The sequence below is a fragment of the Alternaria triticimaculans genome (genome assembly GCF_023758025.1).
Source record: "Alternaria triticimaculans strain BMP 0046 chromosome Unknown scaffold_8, whole genome shotgun sequence".
NCBI lineage: Eukaryota > Fungi > Ascomycota > Dothideomycetes > Pleosporales > Pleosporaceae > Alternaria > Alternaria triticimaculans.
In genome coordinates this window covers 1337268-1356553 of record NW_026055965.1, presented here as the reverse complement: position 1 = coordinate 1356553, position 19286 = coordinate 1337268, and the positions used below count along the sequence as shown (strand labels likewise).

Genomic DNA, 19286 nt, shown 5'->3' with positions numbered 1-19286 from the left:
GCCTCAAGACTGCAGCCTCGCTTGAAGATCATGCTTCTGGGTTATAGGCGATCACAAGTATAAGAATGCCTTTTACTTCCGCTAATTGCTACAACCATCTTCAGCCAACAATCACGAATTCTTTCTTCAACTCTTACACTCTCCAATCTTTCAACCTTCCAAGATGTACGCTCTCACCGTTGTTGTCGCCGCCCTCGGCCTGGCCACCGCCTCCCCGGCCTCCGACTTCTCGCCTCGCCAGGTTGCTGCTGTTGCCTCCGTCGACCGTTATGCTGGTGCTGGCTGCAGGGGCACCATTTGCAACAAGGCTGGTTCGGGCGATCTCCACGCCGGATGCAATGCCATCACCGACGCTTGCCAAGCAAGCTTGAGGCTCAACTACGCCAACGCGGGCTGCAAGGGTACGTAACCTCCTTCGGCCCCATAACTCGGGCTGTGAAGAGAAGCGCAGGGCTAACGAGATGTAGTCGCTATCTGGACAGATGCCACATGCACCAGTGTGAACCAGTTCGCCAATGTCACCATAACTGGAGAGTGCTACGCTCTTGGCCCCCCTATCAAGGGTATCTCCGTCACTTGCTAGAGTACTTCAACTAGAAGAAAGCGCCGTGCGACATCAGGCCTTCTTCGTGGGTCTCGAGGGAAGAACGGCTGAGAGCTTTGTACTTGGAGCTACAGTAGATTTTGCCGCAAGGCACAGAGAGGCTGCGCGACTGCTATCCAACATTACGGTCCGACGCAGCGGTTTGTAGCAATTCACCACATCACCTCCAATTCTAGCTTATTGCCACATCTCGTGCGACTAGCTTAGCCGTGCTCTTTTTGCCATGTGAACGTGCGGGATAAAGGGCTTCGATGTTTTCGCCTTGAGACAACAAGCTGCAAGGAAATGATATGATGAGTTATCCAGCGATGACGAAGGTAAAGCCTGAGGTTAAATCCATAACGCTAACGATGGCATTCATTGATGTTGTTATAGCCCCTCAATATTCCAGATATCTATGCAGCTTGCATCTCACCACTTGGGCGCCGTTCCAGTCGGATGTATCCTTGTATCTTGTGTATTCCAGCTTCATGCATCATCATGCGTCGGGAAGTTCCTCCTCTCTCTCCCTTTTCGTGCTTATACCGAACTTGATTCGTTCCTGTTTTGTAAAACGATGTACTTTAAGAGGATCTCGTTCTCGGGCGTATAAAAATTTGGCGTCGCTGGCTATGATGTAGCTCTTTGTCAGCAAAGAAAGCAAGGTTCTGCTTGCCCCAAGACGCCTACCCCTATGTCCAACGGCCTTGCGTCGCATGCGACGGCGATCTGTTGTCGGGGCGTGGAGTTTGGCGTGTGTGGCTTTGTCGATGGCGGTAATAATGAAGCTGTACATGATGCAGGCTATCGCGAGAACGACAACTGCAATAGCGCAGGTAGTGAGGAGATTCATCGGCTGCAAAGATGAGGTGGCGCCCTCAAATCGCACTTTGTGTGATATATGAAAAGGAAGGTGTTGGGGGCCGGACATGTAGCTCTTGCCCAAGCGGGAGTAATGTACCGGAGAGAACTGTGTAGTGGCAGAGTTGTAGCTTTGACAAATCGTTGCGGCCTTGTCATATGTCCTATTATGTCATTGTAAAGTGGGTCATATGAGACAGTCGATCAAAGTGAATAGAGGTGCTTGCAGACTCTTGACTTTTAAGCCTTGCTACCGGCCGTTTCTATATACAGACGCTAATAGTTCCAAAGTCACGACCTCTTGAAACGTATATGCCTTAGACTAGGATTAAATATCTTAAAAGTGCATCCACTGTAAAGATTTATCATTTGTCGTAAACCCCGACCCCCGAAGCACCATCTCGAGTCCGAGGGCTTCACTCATCTCAGGTACTACTAATGCAGCTTTACCGCAACAACCCTTCCACCAGCCTTCGCTGTTCCATCCGCTCCAAAGCCACCCATAGTAGACAAATAAAGGGTACTGTTGTCTTTGTCCGTTCTTCCGAATGTCGACGCCGTAGAGCCTGCCACCAATCCACCTTCAGCGACAGTCGTGAATTTGCCATTCAGTTCGATGTGATGAATTTTGTCGCCTAAGGGTGCTGCCAATGGCGCACAGACGTACATACTGCCATCCCTCGCAACTGCAAGATCGTCAGGACCGTTGAAGATTGAGTCGCGCGCGGTTTCGAAAAAGCCGTTGGGTCTGCCGGTAGATGGGTGAACTCGAACGCGGCCAGCCAGAGACTGGGCAGTATTGGTGTAGTATACGTAGTCATTGTGGAATTTGATCCCGTTGGCACCAAGCTGTACCGGAACAGAGAGATTGGCTGCTAAGCTAGGATCCTCGAGAACGACTTCCGTTCTCCCAGTGCTGACGTTGTACGCAGCAATATTTCCATACATCGAATCTGCCAACAGCAACATTTCGTGATTCAATGTCGCCATGCCATTAGGCATAGCCATGTCAAGCAGTTCAGACATCTTGCTGACCCTGACTGCCTTGTCCTTGACAGTCACATCAAGTTTCCACAACGAAAAGCTCTGTGGATTCGTCGTGTTTCCAGGAACTGAGTTCGCAACGATCACAGCGAAGACATCCTCTTGAAACTCGGTAATTCCTAGGGCGCCAGTTGCATTCGGGAAAGTGGCGATGACGGAGGAACTCGCGGGTGAGCCTTGCGGGTGGACGATATGCACTTGAGCAGCGTCGAGGGTTGTTACGAGAAGGGAGCCGTTGCCCATCGCAGCAATATTTTCGGCCCATGTGCCGTTGGGAAACTGGTGGATCGTCGAAACATTCGTGGCAAATGTCGAGGCCATAAGGGCTGAGATGACGGACATGGGCTTCATCCTGGCGCGAAAGTGCTTCATAGCTGGTAGTTGATCGAGGGCTTTTCGGAAGAGCTGAGTTGATGTTGAAAGGCACACTGTCTCTGAGTACTGTGTCGGTGATGGAAGAACCCCTTATCTGTGTACATCCCTTGCAGCGAAAAAGAAGGTTGCTTTCCTTTTTGTACGGGTTGATCGTGCATTGTTTGTTGGGCCTTGGCTACGCCCGAGCAATTCTTGTTGCTTCTGCCGTCGACTCTCGCTCTTCAGTAAGCACTCAGGCCACCCAGGCCGGTAAGCACCGAGGCCTAATTACCTCGATATTCGCCATGATAGCGAACACTATCCGCTGAGTAATCCACAGTTACGCGATGAAAAGGAGCCCACGTACGCCTACCTAGGTAGCCTTGGACATTCGTCCGACGCCCCAGCACTGCTGAATTCGGATGGAACCGTTTGTCATCTTTTATCTAAAGTTGCAGTACTCGGGTTGGCGGCTGGAGAGCATTGCGGAGTTAGGAGTGAGCGCCTATAACCGCTGGTTTCCTGACGCGCCATGTCTGAGAAGATTTTGCAGCGTTATCCCAGATCTGGAGCTAGTGCAGAGAGAACCGCATCTTCTAAGGTGATTCGACAACAGAAAGCCTCGGACACATGATGAAGGTAGTCGTGTATTGATGTTATGGCGTGCGAGAGGGAGCAGAAGGCGGACGAGCTGGCAGCCACGCGTTGGGTTCGCGTGCCCCACTCATCCGCCAAGCATCCCCCCTTGTCTACTTCCGTCTGTGGGGTCCGCGGGACCCGTGGGCACGACACGGCTACAACGTTACGGGCAGCGGGACGTTCTTTCTCCCCAGGGAAATTCTGACAGCAATTTTGGCGTCGAAGAGTTTCGCTCTGGAGACATCGGACAAGTCTACATCACTCAACCTAGGGATGGAGAAGACTCTGCGCACGTGACGAAGCCTATATGCGCAACGCCGTCTCGTATCTTCAGGACCGTACTTCACGGAATCTTCGTGCTAATGCGCGACCGCGTCTTTCAACACTTCGAAACAGTCGCTTCTCCACGTATCATCAAATCGCGTGTGATGGTTTTACGGATTGTGCACAAAATTCGCGAGATCTTCGCACAGATATGGGCCAAAAGAAGTTCTCATCACGTTTGTATATTGCTGAGGGAGTACAGTATCTAGAATCTAGCAAAAGGAGCGCTTCGAATACAGGAACGATAGAAGACGCGCAAGCTACTCCATGAAAGGCTTGACCAACTTCAAAGACTTCTCCCACAACAACCTCTCCTTCTCCTCATCGTACGCATGAGGCGCATAACCGGGCTCGTCGGATGCAGGGTCTGGATTGAGTACGCTGGATATCTGGCACTCTTCAAGGTATTTGCCACCCTGGTCTTCCAAAGCCTTCGCGGTAGCCGCCCAGACCGTAGTCGCAGCACCTTGCTGTGGGCTCTTGAGCGCCTTGCCGATGTTGGGGTTCTTATCCCACGACTCCATCGTCTCCTTGTCGATATGCGTCATGAGGCCAGTGAAGATCAACCCGGGATGGACAGAGAACGCTAGTACACCTTCGCTTCCGTATCGGCGGTTGAGTTCGGTAGCGGTGTAGATGTTGGCTGTCTTGCTCTGGCCGTAGGCTGTCCAGGGGTGGTATTCGCCCTCGAGGTTGAGATTGTCGAGATGGATGCCACCCATGCGATGACCGGTCGACGCAAGCATGACAACGCGTGATTTGAACTCCGGGGTGCTCGATTTGACCAACGTAGGAAGAAGAAGTTGGACCAACAGGAAATGAGCCAGGTGATTGGTACCGAACTGGGTTTCAAAGCCATCTGCGGTGCGTCCTTCTGGGCACGCCATGATGCCTGCATTTCCAATGAAGACATTGAGACGATCGTGCTGGGCCAAGAACGAGTCGGCGCATTTGCGCACGCTGGCTAAAGAGTTGAGGTCGAGCTCCAAGAGGTGAACACGGTCGCTCTCTACCAGGCTTCCGAGTGCGGACTTGGCTTTGTTGAGATCTCGAGCCGTAAGGAAGAGCGTCGCACCGGTTTCGAACAACGATTTTGCAGTCTCAATACCAAGACCAGAAGAGCAGCCGGTGATGAGGACTGTCTTGTCCGACCATTTCCCTTGGAGGTTCTCATCTGCGATGATCTGAGAGGCCGTAGGGCGTTGGTCACCGGGGCCGTTGGGCGATTGATGGGCGGATGCGTAACGAGTAGTCATTCTGGCGATTGGTCTTGGGAAGATAGGTAGTGATGGGATGTAGAAACTGTAGTGTTTGATGAGAGCTACAAGAGATGAGAAGTGCTGTTCCTTTATACCCTCTTACCGCTGTCAACTAATGCGCTTCTTGTCCACATCTTGTAAGTCTTTGATCAAAAACCTGTTGTTCAACTACCTAAACTCCGCCATCTGTAAGCAGCTCGGAGACGGTGTCCACGGACACCCTTCGAACACAGCTGAAAGGAAGGGTGCCTTGCTAACATCACCGCTCCTCCGTCTGCATTGACATTCTGTCTCCGAGCTAGTCTTACTAAGGAAGTGCAGTTTACCAACATATACCGGAAATACCGCATAACGCCAGCTGTAACATGTCGACGTGCGGAGTGGGAAGCAAACGTCGGCCCTACTCCTCATCGGCGACACAATTTAGAGGCTTGGCGTAACTACACTCCTTGTCCGATTACTCATCTAGTCAACTTCACATATTGACTACTCGTCGTGTAATACCATCGGTTTCGTGTTGAGGTCGGTCCACCGCTCTTTGCGTCAGGGCGTGGATCAGCCTGAACAATGTATCACATCCTTACGCTCATCGGCGCTTCCAGGTTGAACTCACTTTGCCAACCTTGGAACAGTTGCAATTCGCATTGAAAGTGGTAGCTGCATCAGAAAATGCGCTCAATAGTATCGGTAGCATCTATATGTGAAGCGCGTCGATGAATGTGGTGACTGCGGCAAAGGAGATAACATCATGACGTCACGTCCAGCCTCCCTACGTAGGTACCTGCCTCAACGCAACATCGCTCCTTCCATGCCAGACACATTCTACCAATCTCATAACCCTCCCTAAATGTCGACCCAACTCAAACTACTTGCCAACTACGGCGTGACCGGCTTCCTCCTAAGCACCGGCCTCTTCGCCCTCCTCGCACCCACCACCTTCGCCGCTGGCTTTGGCATGCCCGTTGAGCCCGATACTTTCGCATCTGGTTTCGTCCAATGTATGGGCGGTCGCAATTTAACTTTTGGTATCATCGCGGGCATCTTCTTGCAACGGGGGGATGTAAAGGCCGTCGCGTTGATGGCGACAATGTTGGCGGTGGACGGCTTTGTGGATGGGCTAGTCACGATGAAGTATGCTGGGCTGGGGTTCGCGTTGCCGCATTTTGGTGCGGCGGCGGTTATCCCGTTTGTGAGCCGGTGGATGGCGAGCTAGGCGAACGTGTGGGGATCAGGATGGGAGATGTTAATGGGCTGATCATGGGACAGGCATCATCATCATACAGTAGTATGAATGCGAGTCACATAGTCGGTGTGTCTTGTTGCGCGAACGAGAGATCCCAGTATTAGACACGTTTATCTCCTCTTTCTCAGCGAGATGGTCTCATCCACTGTCCCAAATCCAAATCGTTCGCCTTTTGTCCCCACGGTGTTCTCATCCATCAACCTTCCGTAGCGAATCTCTAAACTCTTCAACTTATCAGACATTTCGTCTATCGCAGCTACTCTCCCTTCCAGTATGGCTCGGCCCAATTGCGTATCACCCACTCTAGCCGTCATGATTTGGAGGAAACCGCCATCAGCCGCAGGCACGCGGTTACGCCAGAGTGACCAGATTGCGATGGCCATAAAGACAGTCGCTGCTGCTATACAGATGCTGTATGGGAGGATAAGACTGAGCGGGCTGCTGAGCGTATATGTACTGCGGTATCTCGTGCTCGTTACTGGTACCATGTCCCACCAGGTACCTAATGAGATGGCAGAGATGGTGACATTGGCCAGGAATTCGTTGAGCATAGGCTCGGTGATATTGAGCGATTGTCTTGAGTCGAAAAAGGCGTCGTAGTAGCTGGAGTCGAGTGGAGAGCTTTCGAATCGAGCCGTGTGGAAGACGGTACCGTTAAGTAATTTTTCTTTGATCTTCGTTGCCCTGCGTATTTAGTGGATGTAATAATACCAATTTGTCTTGTTACGATTACTGACCGAAAAGGTGTGCCAGCGCCCGCAATCATAAGATGTGGTAGCGCCTGATGAGCTCTTCCTCTGCGGGCACGCTGGCAGACCGTTTTCCCCCATAGGTATTGGTATCTCTTGGGTACACGTCCCTTCCACAATTGTTCCCAGCGCATCTAAAATAGCCCACTCGTTGGAAATGGGTATAGCCGTGGCCAATCGCTGGTACCAAACTTCAAGTGCTCGTGGTTCTGGCGGAAGCTCGATCCGTAACGAACCCCTTGCGCCGAGCACGTCGACTTGACTCGAGACTGGTTTCACATCGCTTAAGGTGTAATCAATTGTTTGAACGCCGCGCGGAAAGGTGATGCTGACATTATAGAGGGCAGACTTAGCTTTACAAACCTGTTCGTTACGCACACCGTATGCCTTCCAGACCAGACTGCCATTCGGGTTACGCTCCGCACCGTAGCTCGCAATTCTGTGTTGTCTCAATGAGTGCTCCTTGCGCTCTCGATTCCATGCCGATATGAACACAGGTACTTTGGCCCACTTCCCAGGTGTATAATCAAGGGCGAGAGTAGTGTTATACAGTGAAGTGGTACATTCAAGACGTGGCCCTCTGAATTGTAGGTTGTACGTAGAGTTCTCTCCTGGATGGCCCGGGAGAGAAAAAATCTGGTTGTTGAACTTGATCGCATTTGCAACATACATCAACGGCGGCGCAGGTCGACTGCAAAATTAGATACGAATAGATGGTTGAGATGCTGAGCTTACAAATATGAAAAGGACTGAAAATTAGGCCCTGAAGGTTCTCCCGGAGCAGATGCCATTTGTTCGCCGGATATTGCCTTACCGGCTAAGGTAGGAAAGTTATCATCGCCCGCCAGGTCCAGATTTGGCGGAAGAGGCGGGTTCATAACAGACATATTGTGAAGTTCGGTGATTGTTTGAGCATCGAAGGCTACGGTCAGCGCTCCTGCAGGGTAAATCGTTGCGATACCAAGGCCCCAGGTTAACAGTGCCATGAGCCACAGCAAAGGCGCCCTGTATAACCCTTGGGGCTTTAGTAGTGCAAATATGTTCGTACGAAGAATGAAGAGCATCTCGACTGTCGAAAGCGACATTGCCGGCCCGCGTAGGAGGTACCAGAGGTGTTGCGCAAAGCATGTGCCCACGCTAGCTGTCAGTGCAGCTTTGAAGATCGTGCTCAACAATATGGAAACTGCAGATACCTGGCGTTGTGTAAGAAGACTCGTGTCCACCGCCTTCTGGTCAAGCTGCTTCACGAGCACGTAATGTCCTAGCGCAGCCAAGAGAGCTCGAAAGATGTCAATAGGGTTATTCGTATGCGGCAAGCAACACTGACCTGTAAGAAAGAATCCGAAGATTGTGCCCACAGTCTTCCAGAGTGCCGTCAAATTGTTCTCTCTGTTTGGTAAGGAGAGCTGCGCCTCATTCGGTTTGTTCCAGAAGTGTGCTGGGTTGAAGGGCCTGTCAGGGCCTGTACCTTCATTCTGCTGATCAGATTGGTCCTCAGACGTGCTTGCACGACTTGAAGACGCTTCGTGAAATCTGGCGAACATGCGTAGATCCCGGACGGAAGGTGGCCTGTCGGCAGGAGTTGCTGCGTCATCGATGTCGCTATGCTGCGATACAGGGCTATTACCCACTGTTGGTGTGCCGGCACTTTCTTCCATAGCGTCTGGTTTGTTACCACGGAGAGAGTAAGAAAAGGAAAGAGTAGAGATTTGAAAAGGTGTTCTTCGGCATGGTTATGGGTCTGCACATTGGTAGTGAAATCGTGGCTTAGACATTGCTACGAGATTGAAGGTTTGCTGACTGCATTGACCCGCGAAGCAGGTACCCAATGCCATAGCGGTTCTCCAGCGTCTGGCTTGTCCGCTATCGATGGATCTATATTGCGCCACGATAAAAGTAGAGCTAAGTGGATGAAGACGTGGCTATTGGCCCCACGCGAGATGTTCCCCAAGGCTTGAGTGGCGCTAATGCATGTGGGCTGACATCTGTGGATCATGACTGGGTAGCCTACCCAGGTAGGTACGTGTGGAGAGTGATCATGCGGTCAAGACGATTAAGAGGAGTTGTAAAGGATGAGAATGGGGCTGAAGACAGTGAGTGCGGCCCCAGATGGACGCGCGTGGCAGACGAGTTCGCGCCAAGAAGAATTAGCAGCTATTGGCGCAGTGTCGCCGGACTCACCTGGGCAGTCACGACACTGGTGGATATGTTATATGCAAGCGCTTCACCGCACCGATGATACATCTGTTAAGGTGATTCAGAAGACACTCATCGACGATACTGAGTCTTCTCTTTTCACCCACAGCATGAGCGGCGCACGCGTGTCAAGAGGTCGAATTCGATCCGCCTCGCACCGTCGTACGCCACGAGCTCGCGATCCAAGCCATCAACATCCGCCATGAGTCTTTCCACGACTTTGAATTGGTGGATACAGAAGTAACCCCTTCTCCACGCGTCACCGAGATCAGACACTCTAGAAGTCACATACCTTAGACAGCCATGAATCTACTCACACCCACGAAGTCATACTCTATGACTGAACGCCAGAATGCGGAGTATAAAGAGCCTTGGAGACAATGGCAGAGATTAGACATCAAAGTACTCAATACACATCCTCTGTCTCAAGCCTTCAAGTCCATATACCGAAGAAAAGTTCCAAAATTTTGTTCAGCACCCCAAAGCGAACTCCATTTCAGACAAACAACGCTCATCATCTCACACGTGAGGCCAGGTTACAACACGACGTTATGCCGAAACCAATACCGCAGGCCTGTATACTTCATCCTAGCCAGAGCCAGAAGTACAACAAAGTCTGTATTGGGGAGAATACGACAAACCATGACGGCTCTGGCCCAACTTCACGACTCTGTGAAAGGTGCACGAAAACCCATCCCCAAGTCCTGAACGTGCTGTTGGACAAAGCTAGAACGCAACCTGAAGGAACCAATCAGCCAATCGACACAGCAACGTACAACACCTGGCACCAAATCATTTCAGAGAAATGGTGCGCAGAAACCGCCTCTACAGCGGGGAGCTACAACTGCGTCTGTCTGCATTCGAGGTTCAAAAATAGGAAGACCAAAGAGGCGGAGAGGTTTATCGATGATCTGATCAATGTAAAAATGCTTTACGCCAAGTCCACTGCAGATTTGTTTGAACAATACCCAGAGCTTGGATACAGAGAGTATTTGACGACTTGCGAACCTGTGGACCAACAGACAAAACTGTGCGCCGAGTGCAAGAAGGCGATGGACGAATGGAGTATTAAGACAGCGGGGTTGCGACCTCTTCTCGCGAACAACAATAGTGAACTCCAGCGGTCCGTGTATGATCGTGCGGGCCCTTAGTTGGCATGAACAGGCCTTCAGCTCGTCGCGACGATCTGGCAGGTGGAATATCGGAACCCAATGTGATTGTCAATAGAGTGGACAATGCGGCTTCTCTTATGTTTTCAGAATACATCCGTGCTGTGCACGCCCATTTCCTTAGCACATTCGTTTTCACACAGTCATAGGGCCAGTAGAGCCTAAGGGGACGTTTCTCACATTGTGTGTCAATGGCATCTGTGCAGGGCACGGTGCAAAGACCAATACTTGTCCGCAGAAAAGCCATGTAGACAGAGGAGCAGTCGACGAGGAGGTTTTCCTTTGGCATGTATCAATATAGAAAATCTACCACTATCATTAAACACTTACCAACTCGAACAACATGACATCCAAGCTGCTCACGAAAGGCACACACGGGGCTGCTTCATCTTATCAAGTGCCAAAATTTGAAGGACACGTAGATCCGTGCGGATATGGTGTAACCACACCACCAACAATCGCTCAAAGAACAGTCATACAATGCATGCTTGCCGCATTTTCCAACACACAGCCTGGATAGCACATTACCAAATTAACAGTTGTACAATTCATAGTCCGCAATGCTCCTGACATGCACCCCAACCAACAAATTCGTTAAGAAATGCGAAAACAGGATCCATTGAACCCACCTTCCGCGATAGAGATACGGAATCAAAATTTCCACTCAACAGTCAAGTCATGCCTTATCGCGTCGCCCCAGTCAGACCCTCTGGTGGTCAAAAGCTTGTAGAAGTCATGAGCAGAGTCACAACCACGAGCCACATCGTATGACTGGGTGCGAGTATAAAATGCGCTGGGAACGATGGCAGATATTAGACATCAAAGTACTCAATACCTTATATCCTCTATCTCAAGTCTTCAGGTCGATATACTACAAACCAATCTTGGGGATTTACACAACCGCCAAACTCGAGCTATATCCCGAACAAACACCTCCCAGCAGTCCGCCCAGAAACAAACACTGAACAAAACGAGACCATGCCAGATGCTGACAGTATCGGTGTGGCCTGTGTCTTCAGAAAGGACCCATCGATATGTGTCCAGGATAATTCACCAGAAGACGATACCAATATGTGTTCATTCTGCATAGACACCCTGCCCCAGATATTAAGCGACGAGCTGGAGAGCAAGCGACGCCTGATTGCCGACAACGCTAGATACGAACGAATGCGCGAAATGATTGAAGGGAAGTGGAAGACGACAGCTCGCAACAACAACGGAAAGTTCTTCTGTGTGGCTAGACAGTCGCGCTTCCGCAACCCGAGCAACCCGAGTGGAAAGTTGCTCCTCGAAGGAGTCGCCAAGGCAAAGATAGAAGATAAGGCAGAGATAATTAGGGAGGCGCCGGCAGGTGAGGTTCATACGGTGGACCATGTGAAACATGCAGAGTGTAAACCTGTAGATCAAGCAGAGAGGCTATGCCTAGATTGCAGCGTTACAGTACGGGTGTTCGGATCTCCTGAGTTGAAGAAGCTATTCAACAACGACATGGAGATGGAATTGACAGACAAGGTCATCAAGGATCTGAATGATCACCCATATCCTTGAATGACGAAGTCTTTCCAATAACTCGGGTGGCGGACTTCGGGAATTGACGTACTCGGGTAGTTGGATTCAACGGGCAATGGAATATGGTCTCTTATGTTGCTTGGACTCATCTGTGCAGGGCACGCTCACCTTCATTACGACACAGTTTCCCAACAGTCATCGAGATAGCTCGAGGAGCCGATGGCACATTTTCCTATAATAGATGTTAGTATGTATGTAGATCCGTGCTGGTGTAACCGCACGACCAACAATCCTTCAAAGAACAGTCATACAATGCAACAAGGCGCTCGAACCACAGACCACTTGGTAGACAGTGATGCAACAACAACATACCGCGTCGTCCGACAAACATCCTGGAAAGTAGATCAGTGTATTGACAGTCATACAGCGAAGTATTGCCGCATGCTGCAACAAGGGGCCAGGACAGTAGATCACTTCATCGATAGTCCGCCACTGCCTGGCCCCCAATGCGTCCAACAAGCACCCCAGGCAACAAATCATCACCCATACCACGACACCGTCAAGAAATGCGATACTTTCATTCGTAGAACCGCCCTCCTCGCTAAATATGCGGAAATAGATCTCTCACTTAACAAAACACTCTAAAACGATGCGATACGCTCAACCCAGCTCAGAAGCCCACAGCAAGCATCAACCCATACCCAACCGTAATAATAACACAGAAAGTAATAATACTCGCCGGCACACCCCTCGTCAAAAAGTGCTTAACAGCAAGATACCTCTGTCCAGTACGTTGATCTTCCATCATGATAGCAGCTGCATCACGTTAGCACCCATTTTCCAAATACACACCCTTCCACACAACGAAGAAAGGAAGAAAGGAAAGGAGGGAAAGAAAGGAAAAGGAAAAGACTTACTCATATTAGGAAACCCACTAGTCGGCAACCCCATCGCCCCACTAGCCATCAACACCGCGCCCATAACCAGCAAATTAGGATGCGGCTCGGGCATCTGCTGCCCGACCTGCTGGACAAGCGGGAGCACAATAAGCGCCGCAACAGTATGACTGATAAACGTAGCGACCACACCGATGAGTGCGCAGAACACGACGAGAACACCGTAGAGACTCATGCCCTCGACGCCGGCGGTGATGGACTCAGCGATCGTATGCAACAGCCCCGATGAATTGACTGCTTTACCGAGGGACAGGCCACCGGCAGCGAGGATGATGATGGTCCAGAGGAAATTGTTGAAGTCCTCTTTAGTCAGGATGCCGGTGCCGAAGAAGAGGACGATGGGGATGATGGCCACGACGCCCATGTCGCCGAAGATGGATTCGAGCTGGTGGCTCACGCACCACAGGACAATGGTCACGAGCGTAACGACGCTGATGAACCATTGCACGCCGGTGAACTTGTCCTTCAAGGGGCGGATGGGCACGATGCTGGTGCCGCGGCCGGGTTGGAAGGTGATGAGGAGGAAGACCCAGATGAGCAGGATGGAGATGATGCAGACGGGGAGTGCGACGAAGAACCATACGCCCCAGGAGGGTTCTGGGTGCATGTTTTGCAGGGCGATAAGGTTCTGGGGCGAGGCGATGGGGGAGGCGGCGCCGCCGATGTTGGAGGAGAGGGCGATGCCCATGAGCAGCGCTTTGGTCATGTCGGAATCGGCGGGGAGGTTACGGAGGATGGGCTGTGATGTTAGCTTGGTTAGGAGGGCTTGGAAGGTGTTGACGTACCTGGATGATGGAGAAGCAGAGCACAGGTGCGGCAACATTGCTGATCCACATACTGGCGAACATGGCGACGAACATGTTGACTAACAAAACGGTCCTTGGCTTTGTTCCGGCCTTGCTAAGGACAAGGGTAGCCATCATCTTAGCGATGTTGTACTTTGATAGCGCAGCAGCGATTGTGAAACCACCGAGTAGCAGCATGATGACTGGCGTCCACATGGCGGAAAAGACGTAGGATGCGGCTGCCTTGGATTCTAGTCTCCGGTGAGGCTCCACATCGCTTCGGACTACATTCAGTGTTACTGCGAGGAAAGGTACCAGGAGCGATGTAACGAAGAGAGGTATAGCCTGTGGTAATTAGCGTAGAACTGGAGATTTCGAATACTCTGCATACCTCGGTGGCCCATAGTAAACTGACAAAAATCACCATGGCCAGACAGTTTTGCTGCTCAGGCGCCTCCATGATGGGCACCACTAGCAGCACAACGAAGACCGCTATGCAAGCAAGCAGAATCCAAAAGGTCCTGCTGACGAGCCATTGCGGGCACCGATATCTTCCAATCGGCGTATCCACCTCCTTCATGTCTGATTCTACCTCGTCTCCTTGCCGTCTAATCTTGCCGCCCGTTGTGTCGCGTCCGAGCAGTGTATGGCTGATACCGATATTGGCCGCTTGCGCTTTCCGTTCGATTCCAATCATCTCTCGCCAAACTGTGTTTCTCTCCCATACGACGTGTTCTCGCAGATGCAGTCTCAGCTCGCGCTTCGCCTCTACAATGTCGCCCTTTGTGCCGATCTGCGCGTATGCTTCTTCCATGCGCTCGAGGTTCCGCGTGAGTGTGTCCATGGTACTTTGCTGGAAGGGATATGCCGGGTAGACGTATTTGTTCAGGTATGTCTTTTTGAGCTTGCGGTCCATGATCTTGTCGTACTTTTTCAGTACCTTTTCGAAACCCGTCTTGTTCAGCTGGATGAAGGACCGCAGCTCGCACAGGAGAACGTAGACACTGACGGCGCGCTTCTTAAGCGACACGCCTTCGTCGTACAGCGCTGAGAAAGCCATGTCGTTGTAGTCCTCGAATGCGACGCTCGTCTTCCGTCTTGAGGAAACGTGCGAGGCTGCCATGTCTTCGTCGGTGGTCCGTCTGCGTCGCCGTTGACCGTCTGGGCTCTTCTTACGCAGCTGTGCGGTCTCGTCGACGTCTTCGTCCGAATCGTCCTCGTCTCCATCTGCCTCTGCGCCGTGATCCGTTGATCGCCCGCTGGCACCGCTCATGGCCCGCGGTCGGTTGAAGCCGATGGCTTTGAAGACACTTCCACTGCGCATCTTCTTCCCTGGCGGCGCATTCTCGTTCTCCTCATTGTACTCGTCCTGGTGGTACTCGAACAGCTCCTCGTCCTTAAGCAGGGCCTCCATCTCCTCGAAGATCTCATTCTCCTTGAGCTTGTAGAAAGATGTGACGCGTTCTAGTTCCGTGTCGAGGGTATTCGTGAAGACCTTGTCAGGGTCATCGGCATCCCCGTTGAGGAGTGGTGAGGATTCGGCATCGGCATGCGCCTGCTTCTGGTTGAGCTGTGTCTCAAGGCTGTATATTCTGTAGATAGTCCGTCAGCCCTCGATCTTACTAGTACTTCCTCAGCCCACCGGGACGCGCCACATACTGCTTCTTGAGGTTGCTGTAGGCAATATAGTGATTGCTCCAGTCCGGCACTGCATTGAACTGCAGGCTGTGGGAGAACTTCATCTCGTCGGCCTCGCGAAGCTGCTCGAGCTTCTCCCGTCGCCTTTGTTCCCTCTTGGTCTCCCGCCGTGTCTCTTTTGGGGATGTGGTGAGTGGTTGAAGCTCAAAGGCTTGGATGGGCGCAGCGTCACGGTAAGGGCTCAAGGCGTCCAGGGTGGAGGCTTGCGGGTTGTGGAGGAGCAGTGTTAGGCAGTCTTCAGCGAGAAGACGCTACGACAGGCAGGCTAGAGGGCGTAGTCGCAGGCGGTCAGGTGGCGTGCAGCACGTGGAAATGCGGCATTGAGATGTGTGGGATTGGCGCGGAACCTTTCTCGGCGCTGGCCTGAAGATGTGGATGCGCTTTCGTCACCGCACACCAGGGCTGCGCCGGAACACATGGGCCGGCCATTGGCCCTCCGCCGCGCTCCCGCACCCACACCTCCCACGCCCATACACGGTCTCGGGATACGCGACAGGTAGCGTCTTCGAGCATCGTCACGCGCCTAAACCCCACGTCCATGGCAAGCATCATATGTCTCGTCTTCAGTGGAACCTTTGCAGGTCTTCGCGATGGCCCGCTCCTGGCCGCGGCTAGTCATTGCCTGCATCCCACCCATGCCGAAACCACTCGACCTGCATCATCGTTGCGCATAGCTCGCCCGCAATCCTCTGCGCCAATCACGCTTCAAAACGTGTGATATCTGGTAGATCGTCTGTTGAGCCTCACTTTGACCAAGACAGTTGGAAATCATGTTGAAAATGCGTGTAGCGAACATTGCTTGAACTTTTATTCACTTTTGGGCTATATACAATCATTTTGCCTGGTGTCGCGTGAATAACATCATCGTTTAGACTGTAAACTGTTAGCAATGTTCAGTCATCTTGGATACTGTTAGACTTACACCTCAGGTCCCAGCCAATCTTGGGTCCTAGCTTGGGCAGCTCCTCCGCGACACTCTGCACGTCCTTGTCACCACGTCCAGAGACACAGATGACAATGTCCTGGTCCTTGTTCATCGTCTTGGCCAACTCAATGGCACCAAAGACGGCGTGCGACGTCTCCAGGGCCGGGATGATACCCTCGAGCTGAGACATCAGACGGAAGCCGATGAAGGCCTCAGCATCGGTGCAGGCAATGAACTTGGCACGGTCGCTGTCCTTCCAGCTGGACAACTCTGGGCCAACACCGGGGTAGTCGAGGCCAGCAGAGACTGAGTGAGTCTCGCTGATCTGTCCGTGCTGGTTCTGGATAACGTAGGTACGCACGCCGTGAAGCACACCCTTGGTTCCAGCGGAGAGTGTTGCACTGTGGCGGTCTGTGTCGATACCGTCACCACCAGCCTCAATACCGAGAAGCTTAACGGACATATCCTTGGAGAAGGGGTAGAACATGCCCGCGGCATTGCTGCCACCACCAACGCAAGCGACTACAGCGTCGGGGAGCTTGCCACGCTTGGCCTGCATCTGCTCTTTGGTCTCGTTTCCAATGATCGACTGGAAAGTACGGACAATCGTAGGGAAGGGGTGAGGACCGATGGCGGATCCGATGATGTAGTGGGTTGTGTCGAGGTGGACGACCCAAGCGCGCATGGCCTCGTTGACTGCATCGCGGAGGGTCTGCGCACCAGCCTCGACAGCAACGACCTGCGCACCGAGCAACTTGATGCGGAAGACGTTCAGGGCTTGACGCCTGACATCCTCGGCACCCATGTAGATGGTGCACTTCATGTTGAACTTGGCGCAGACAGTGGCTGTCGCAACACCGTGCTGGCCAGCTCCAGTCTCGGCAATAATCTCAGTCTTTCCCAGTCTCCTGGCAATGAGTACCTGTCCAAGGGCGTTGTTGATCTTGTGACTTCCGGTGTGGTTCAAATCTTCTCTCTTCAACCAGATGTTGGCGCCTCCAGCGTGCTCGGTAAGGCGCTCGGCAAGATGCAGATGTCCTGGTCTGCCCATCCAGTCGTAGTAAGAACGGTACTCTTCCCAGAACTTGGGGTCTTCGATTGCTGTGTTGAAACCCTCCTCGAGCTCAGATAGACAATCCATCAGGGATTCAGGCACATATTGCCCGCCAAACTCGCCGAATCGTGCGGGAAACTTGTGCTTCTCGTCAAATCCGTTCTGCTGGTTGGTTCCATTCGCGCCATCCGTCTCGTCAGTGTTGAGCATCTCCAGCTGGTCGGCGAGACCAGGGCCATCCGGTGTGTCAGCATCTGTGATGACCTTGTCAACGTGGACGCCGGTGGGCTCCTTGGCCTCGTTCAATGTCTCGACAATGCCAACTTCGCGAGTTGTCTCGCGGGTGCTCTTGCCGCAGATCTCGTCGCAGTACTTTTCAACTGCCTTTGCGCCCTCTCCTGCTGGAGCCTTGATCAACGTGTTGATGATCTGGGAACCGATAACAACACCCTCAGCAATCTTGCCTACGCTCAGGTAGTGGTCGCGTGTGCTGACACCGAAACCGACAGCCGCCGGAACATTGCCAGAGTATTTGTGGACGCGCTCGAGAAGTTGAGGAAGGGCAGCGTTCATTGTGCCGCTAGCGCCGGTGACGCCCATACGCGATACGACGTAGATGAAGGAATCGGCGATTTTGCAGAGGACGCGCATGCGGTGCTCGGAGGTAGCGGGTGCGATGAGGGGAACGTAGGAGAGACTGCCTTGTTAGTATTCGTCCCAAACTCGTCTGAATGGTGTGCTTACCCGTAGCTGCGGCAGAAGTTCCTGAAGCGCAGAGCCTCCTCCGGTGGCAGGTCGACCATGATGAAGCCGTTGGCTCCAGCCTCCTTCGCATCCTGCAGCATCTTCTCCTCGCCGTAGCTGAGCAGCGGGTTGTAGTATCCCATGAGAAGGACTGGTGCCTTCAAGCCCCGCTTCCTCGCATCGCGGATCATCTGGAGAACATGGCCAATCGTGACGCCGTTCTTGAGGGCTTGCTATAGACACATGGTGTCAGGGAGGTTTTCCAAGGGATTGTGGCGAATGAGTCAACGTACAGTGTTGGCGGTCTGAATTGCTGGGCCGTCGGCAATGGGGTCGGTGAAGGGCATGCCGAGTTCAATGATGTCTGCGCGTGTCAATTGACTGTCGTCGCTTCGTTCGGGGCAGCAATTGCTCGTCCTACGTACCAGCACCTCCGGCCTCCATGGCCATCATGATGTCTGGCGTCTCCTCTGCGGTAGGGAAACCTGCAGTCACATAGGTGACGAGGGCAGACTACACACATGTCAGCCTGGCGTGTCTCTTCCAGCTCGTGCCAGATCATACCCTGCCCTCCTTCTTGCATTGCGCAAACGTCTTCTTAATGCCGTCCATGTTGCTGAATACCGAGTCGAGAAGTTGGAGTGTGTGACAAAAGCGCAAAGCCAGAAGCTGACTTCCTTATAGATGAAACAACTGTGAGTCACAGTATGGGCAGTCGTAAGGGTGCGCGGAGATATCGGGGTCTGGTATGAGTCTTGTGTTCGCAATTTATTGAGGGCCGAAGGCGGCGTAATGCCCCTCCTCTCCGGCATTAGCGGCTCAATGGGGGAAGGCGCGCGAACATCATTCCTTCTAGAAGCAAGTCTTACCAAACTCCACACTTTTTTCAACTCATACACGTCATTGCGAGACTCTTTTGTACATTAGACTACCCAACCTCGTTTTACATACATGGAAACCCGGTACATTCGCTACATGTGTAGATACAGCATACAGCTCGGTCTTTGACACCCGCCGCTTCGGTCATTTGTTGCCTCTGGAACCTTTCCGAACTTCATCTTCATTCACCGTGTGGTTCTCATTAAACCAACTCCCGCGACCGCGTTCGATCATGACCTCCAGGCAGAATTTACAGACGGTGTCTTTCTTCGCATCCTTCGGCATCAGGTTACAAATGAACATGCCCGAGGTTTC

At 52.3% G+C, this 19286-nt stretch overlaps 5 protein-coding genes across 5 annotated transcripts; 2 read left to right on the top strand and 3 right to left on the bottom strand.

The window, feature by feature from the left end:
- Positions 1 to 163: 163 nt before the first annotated feature.
- J4E78_006368 (uncharacterized protein) lies at positions 164 to 583 on the top strand (the record flags this gene model as incomplete). The annotated part of the gene is made up of 2 exons (XM_049366980.1): positions 164 to 401; positions 468 to 583. 2 exons carry the CDS (start codon positions 164 to 166, stop codon positions 581 to 583), a joined length of 354 nt encoding a protein of 117 aa, XP_049221686.1.
- Positions 584 to 1879: 1296 nt separating this feature from the next.
- J4E78_006367 (uncharacterized protein) lies at positions 1880 to 2860 on the bottom strand (the record flags this gene model as incomplete). Its single annotated transcript, XM_049366979.1, has 1 exon — positions 1880 to 2860. The coding sequence occupies one exon, from the start codon at positions 2858 to 2860 to the stop codon at positions 1880 to 1882; it is 981 nt and encodes a 326-aa protein (XP_049221685.1).
- Positions 2861 to 4065: 1205 nt separating this feature from the next.
- J4E78_006366 (uncharacterized protein) lies at positions 4066 to 5061 on the bottom strand (the record flags this gene model as incomplete). Its single annotated transcript, XM_049366978.1, has 1 exon — positions 4066 to 5061. The coding sequence occupies one exon, from the start codon at positions 5059 to 5061 to the stop codon at positions 4066 to 4068; it is 996 nt and encodes a 331-aa protein (XP_049221684.1).
- Positions 5062 to 11492: 6431 nt separating this feature from the next.
- J4E78_006365 (uncharacterized protein) lies at positions 11493 to 11969 on the top strand (the record flags this gene model as incomplete). Its single annotated transcript, XM_049366977.1, is given in 3 exon segments — positions 11493 to 11496; positions 11512 to 11772; positions 11863 to 11969. The coding sequence occupies 3 exon segments, from the start codon at positions 11493 to 11495 to the stop codon at positions 11967 to 11969; spliced, it is 372 nt and encodes a 123-aa protein (XP_049221683.1).
- A 631-nt stretch (positions 11970 to 12600) lies between these two features.
- Positions 12601 to 18704, bottom strand: J4E78_006364 (uncharacterized protein; the record flags this gene model as incomplete). The annotated part of the gene is made up of 10 exons (XM_049366976.1): positions 12601 to 12746; positions 12848 to 13625; positions 13672 to 14016; positions 14063 to 15263; positions 15331 to 15520; positions 16292 to 18045; positions 18093 to 18325; positions 18386 to 18456; positions 18518 to 18605; positions 18657 to 18704. 10 exons carry the CDS (start codon positions 18702 to 18704, stop codon positions 12601 to 12603), a joined length of 4854 nt encoding a protein of 1617 aa, XP_049221682.1.
- Between the last annotated feature and the right edge of the window lie 582 nt (positions 18705 to 19286).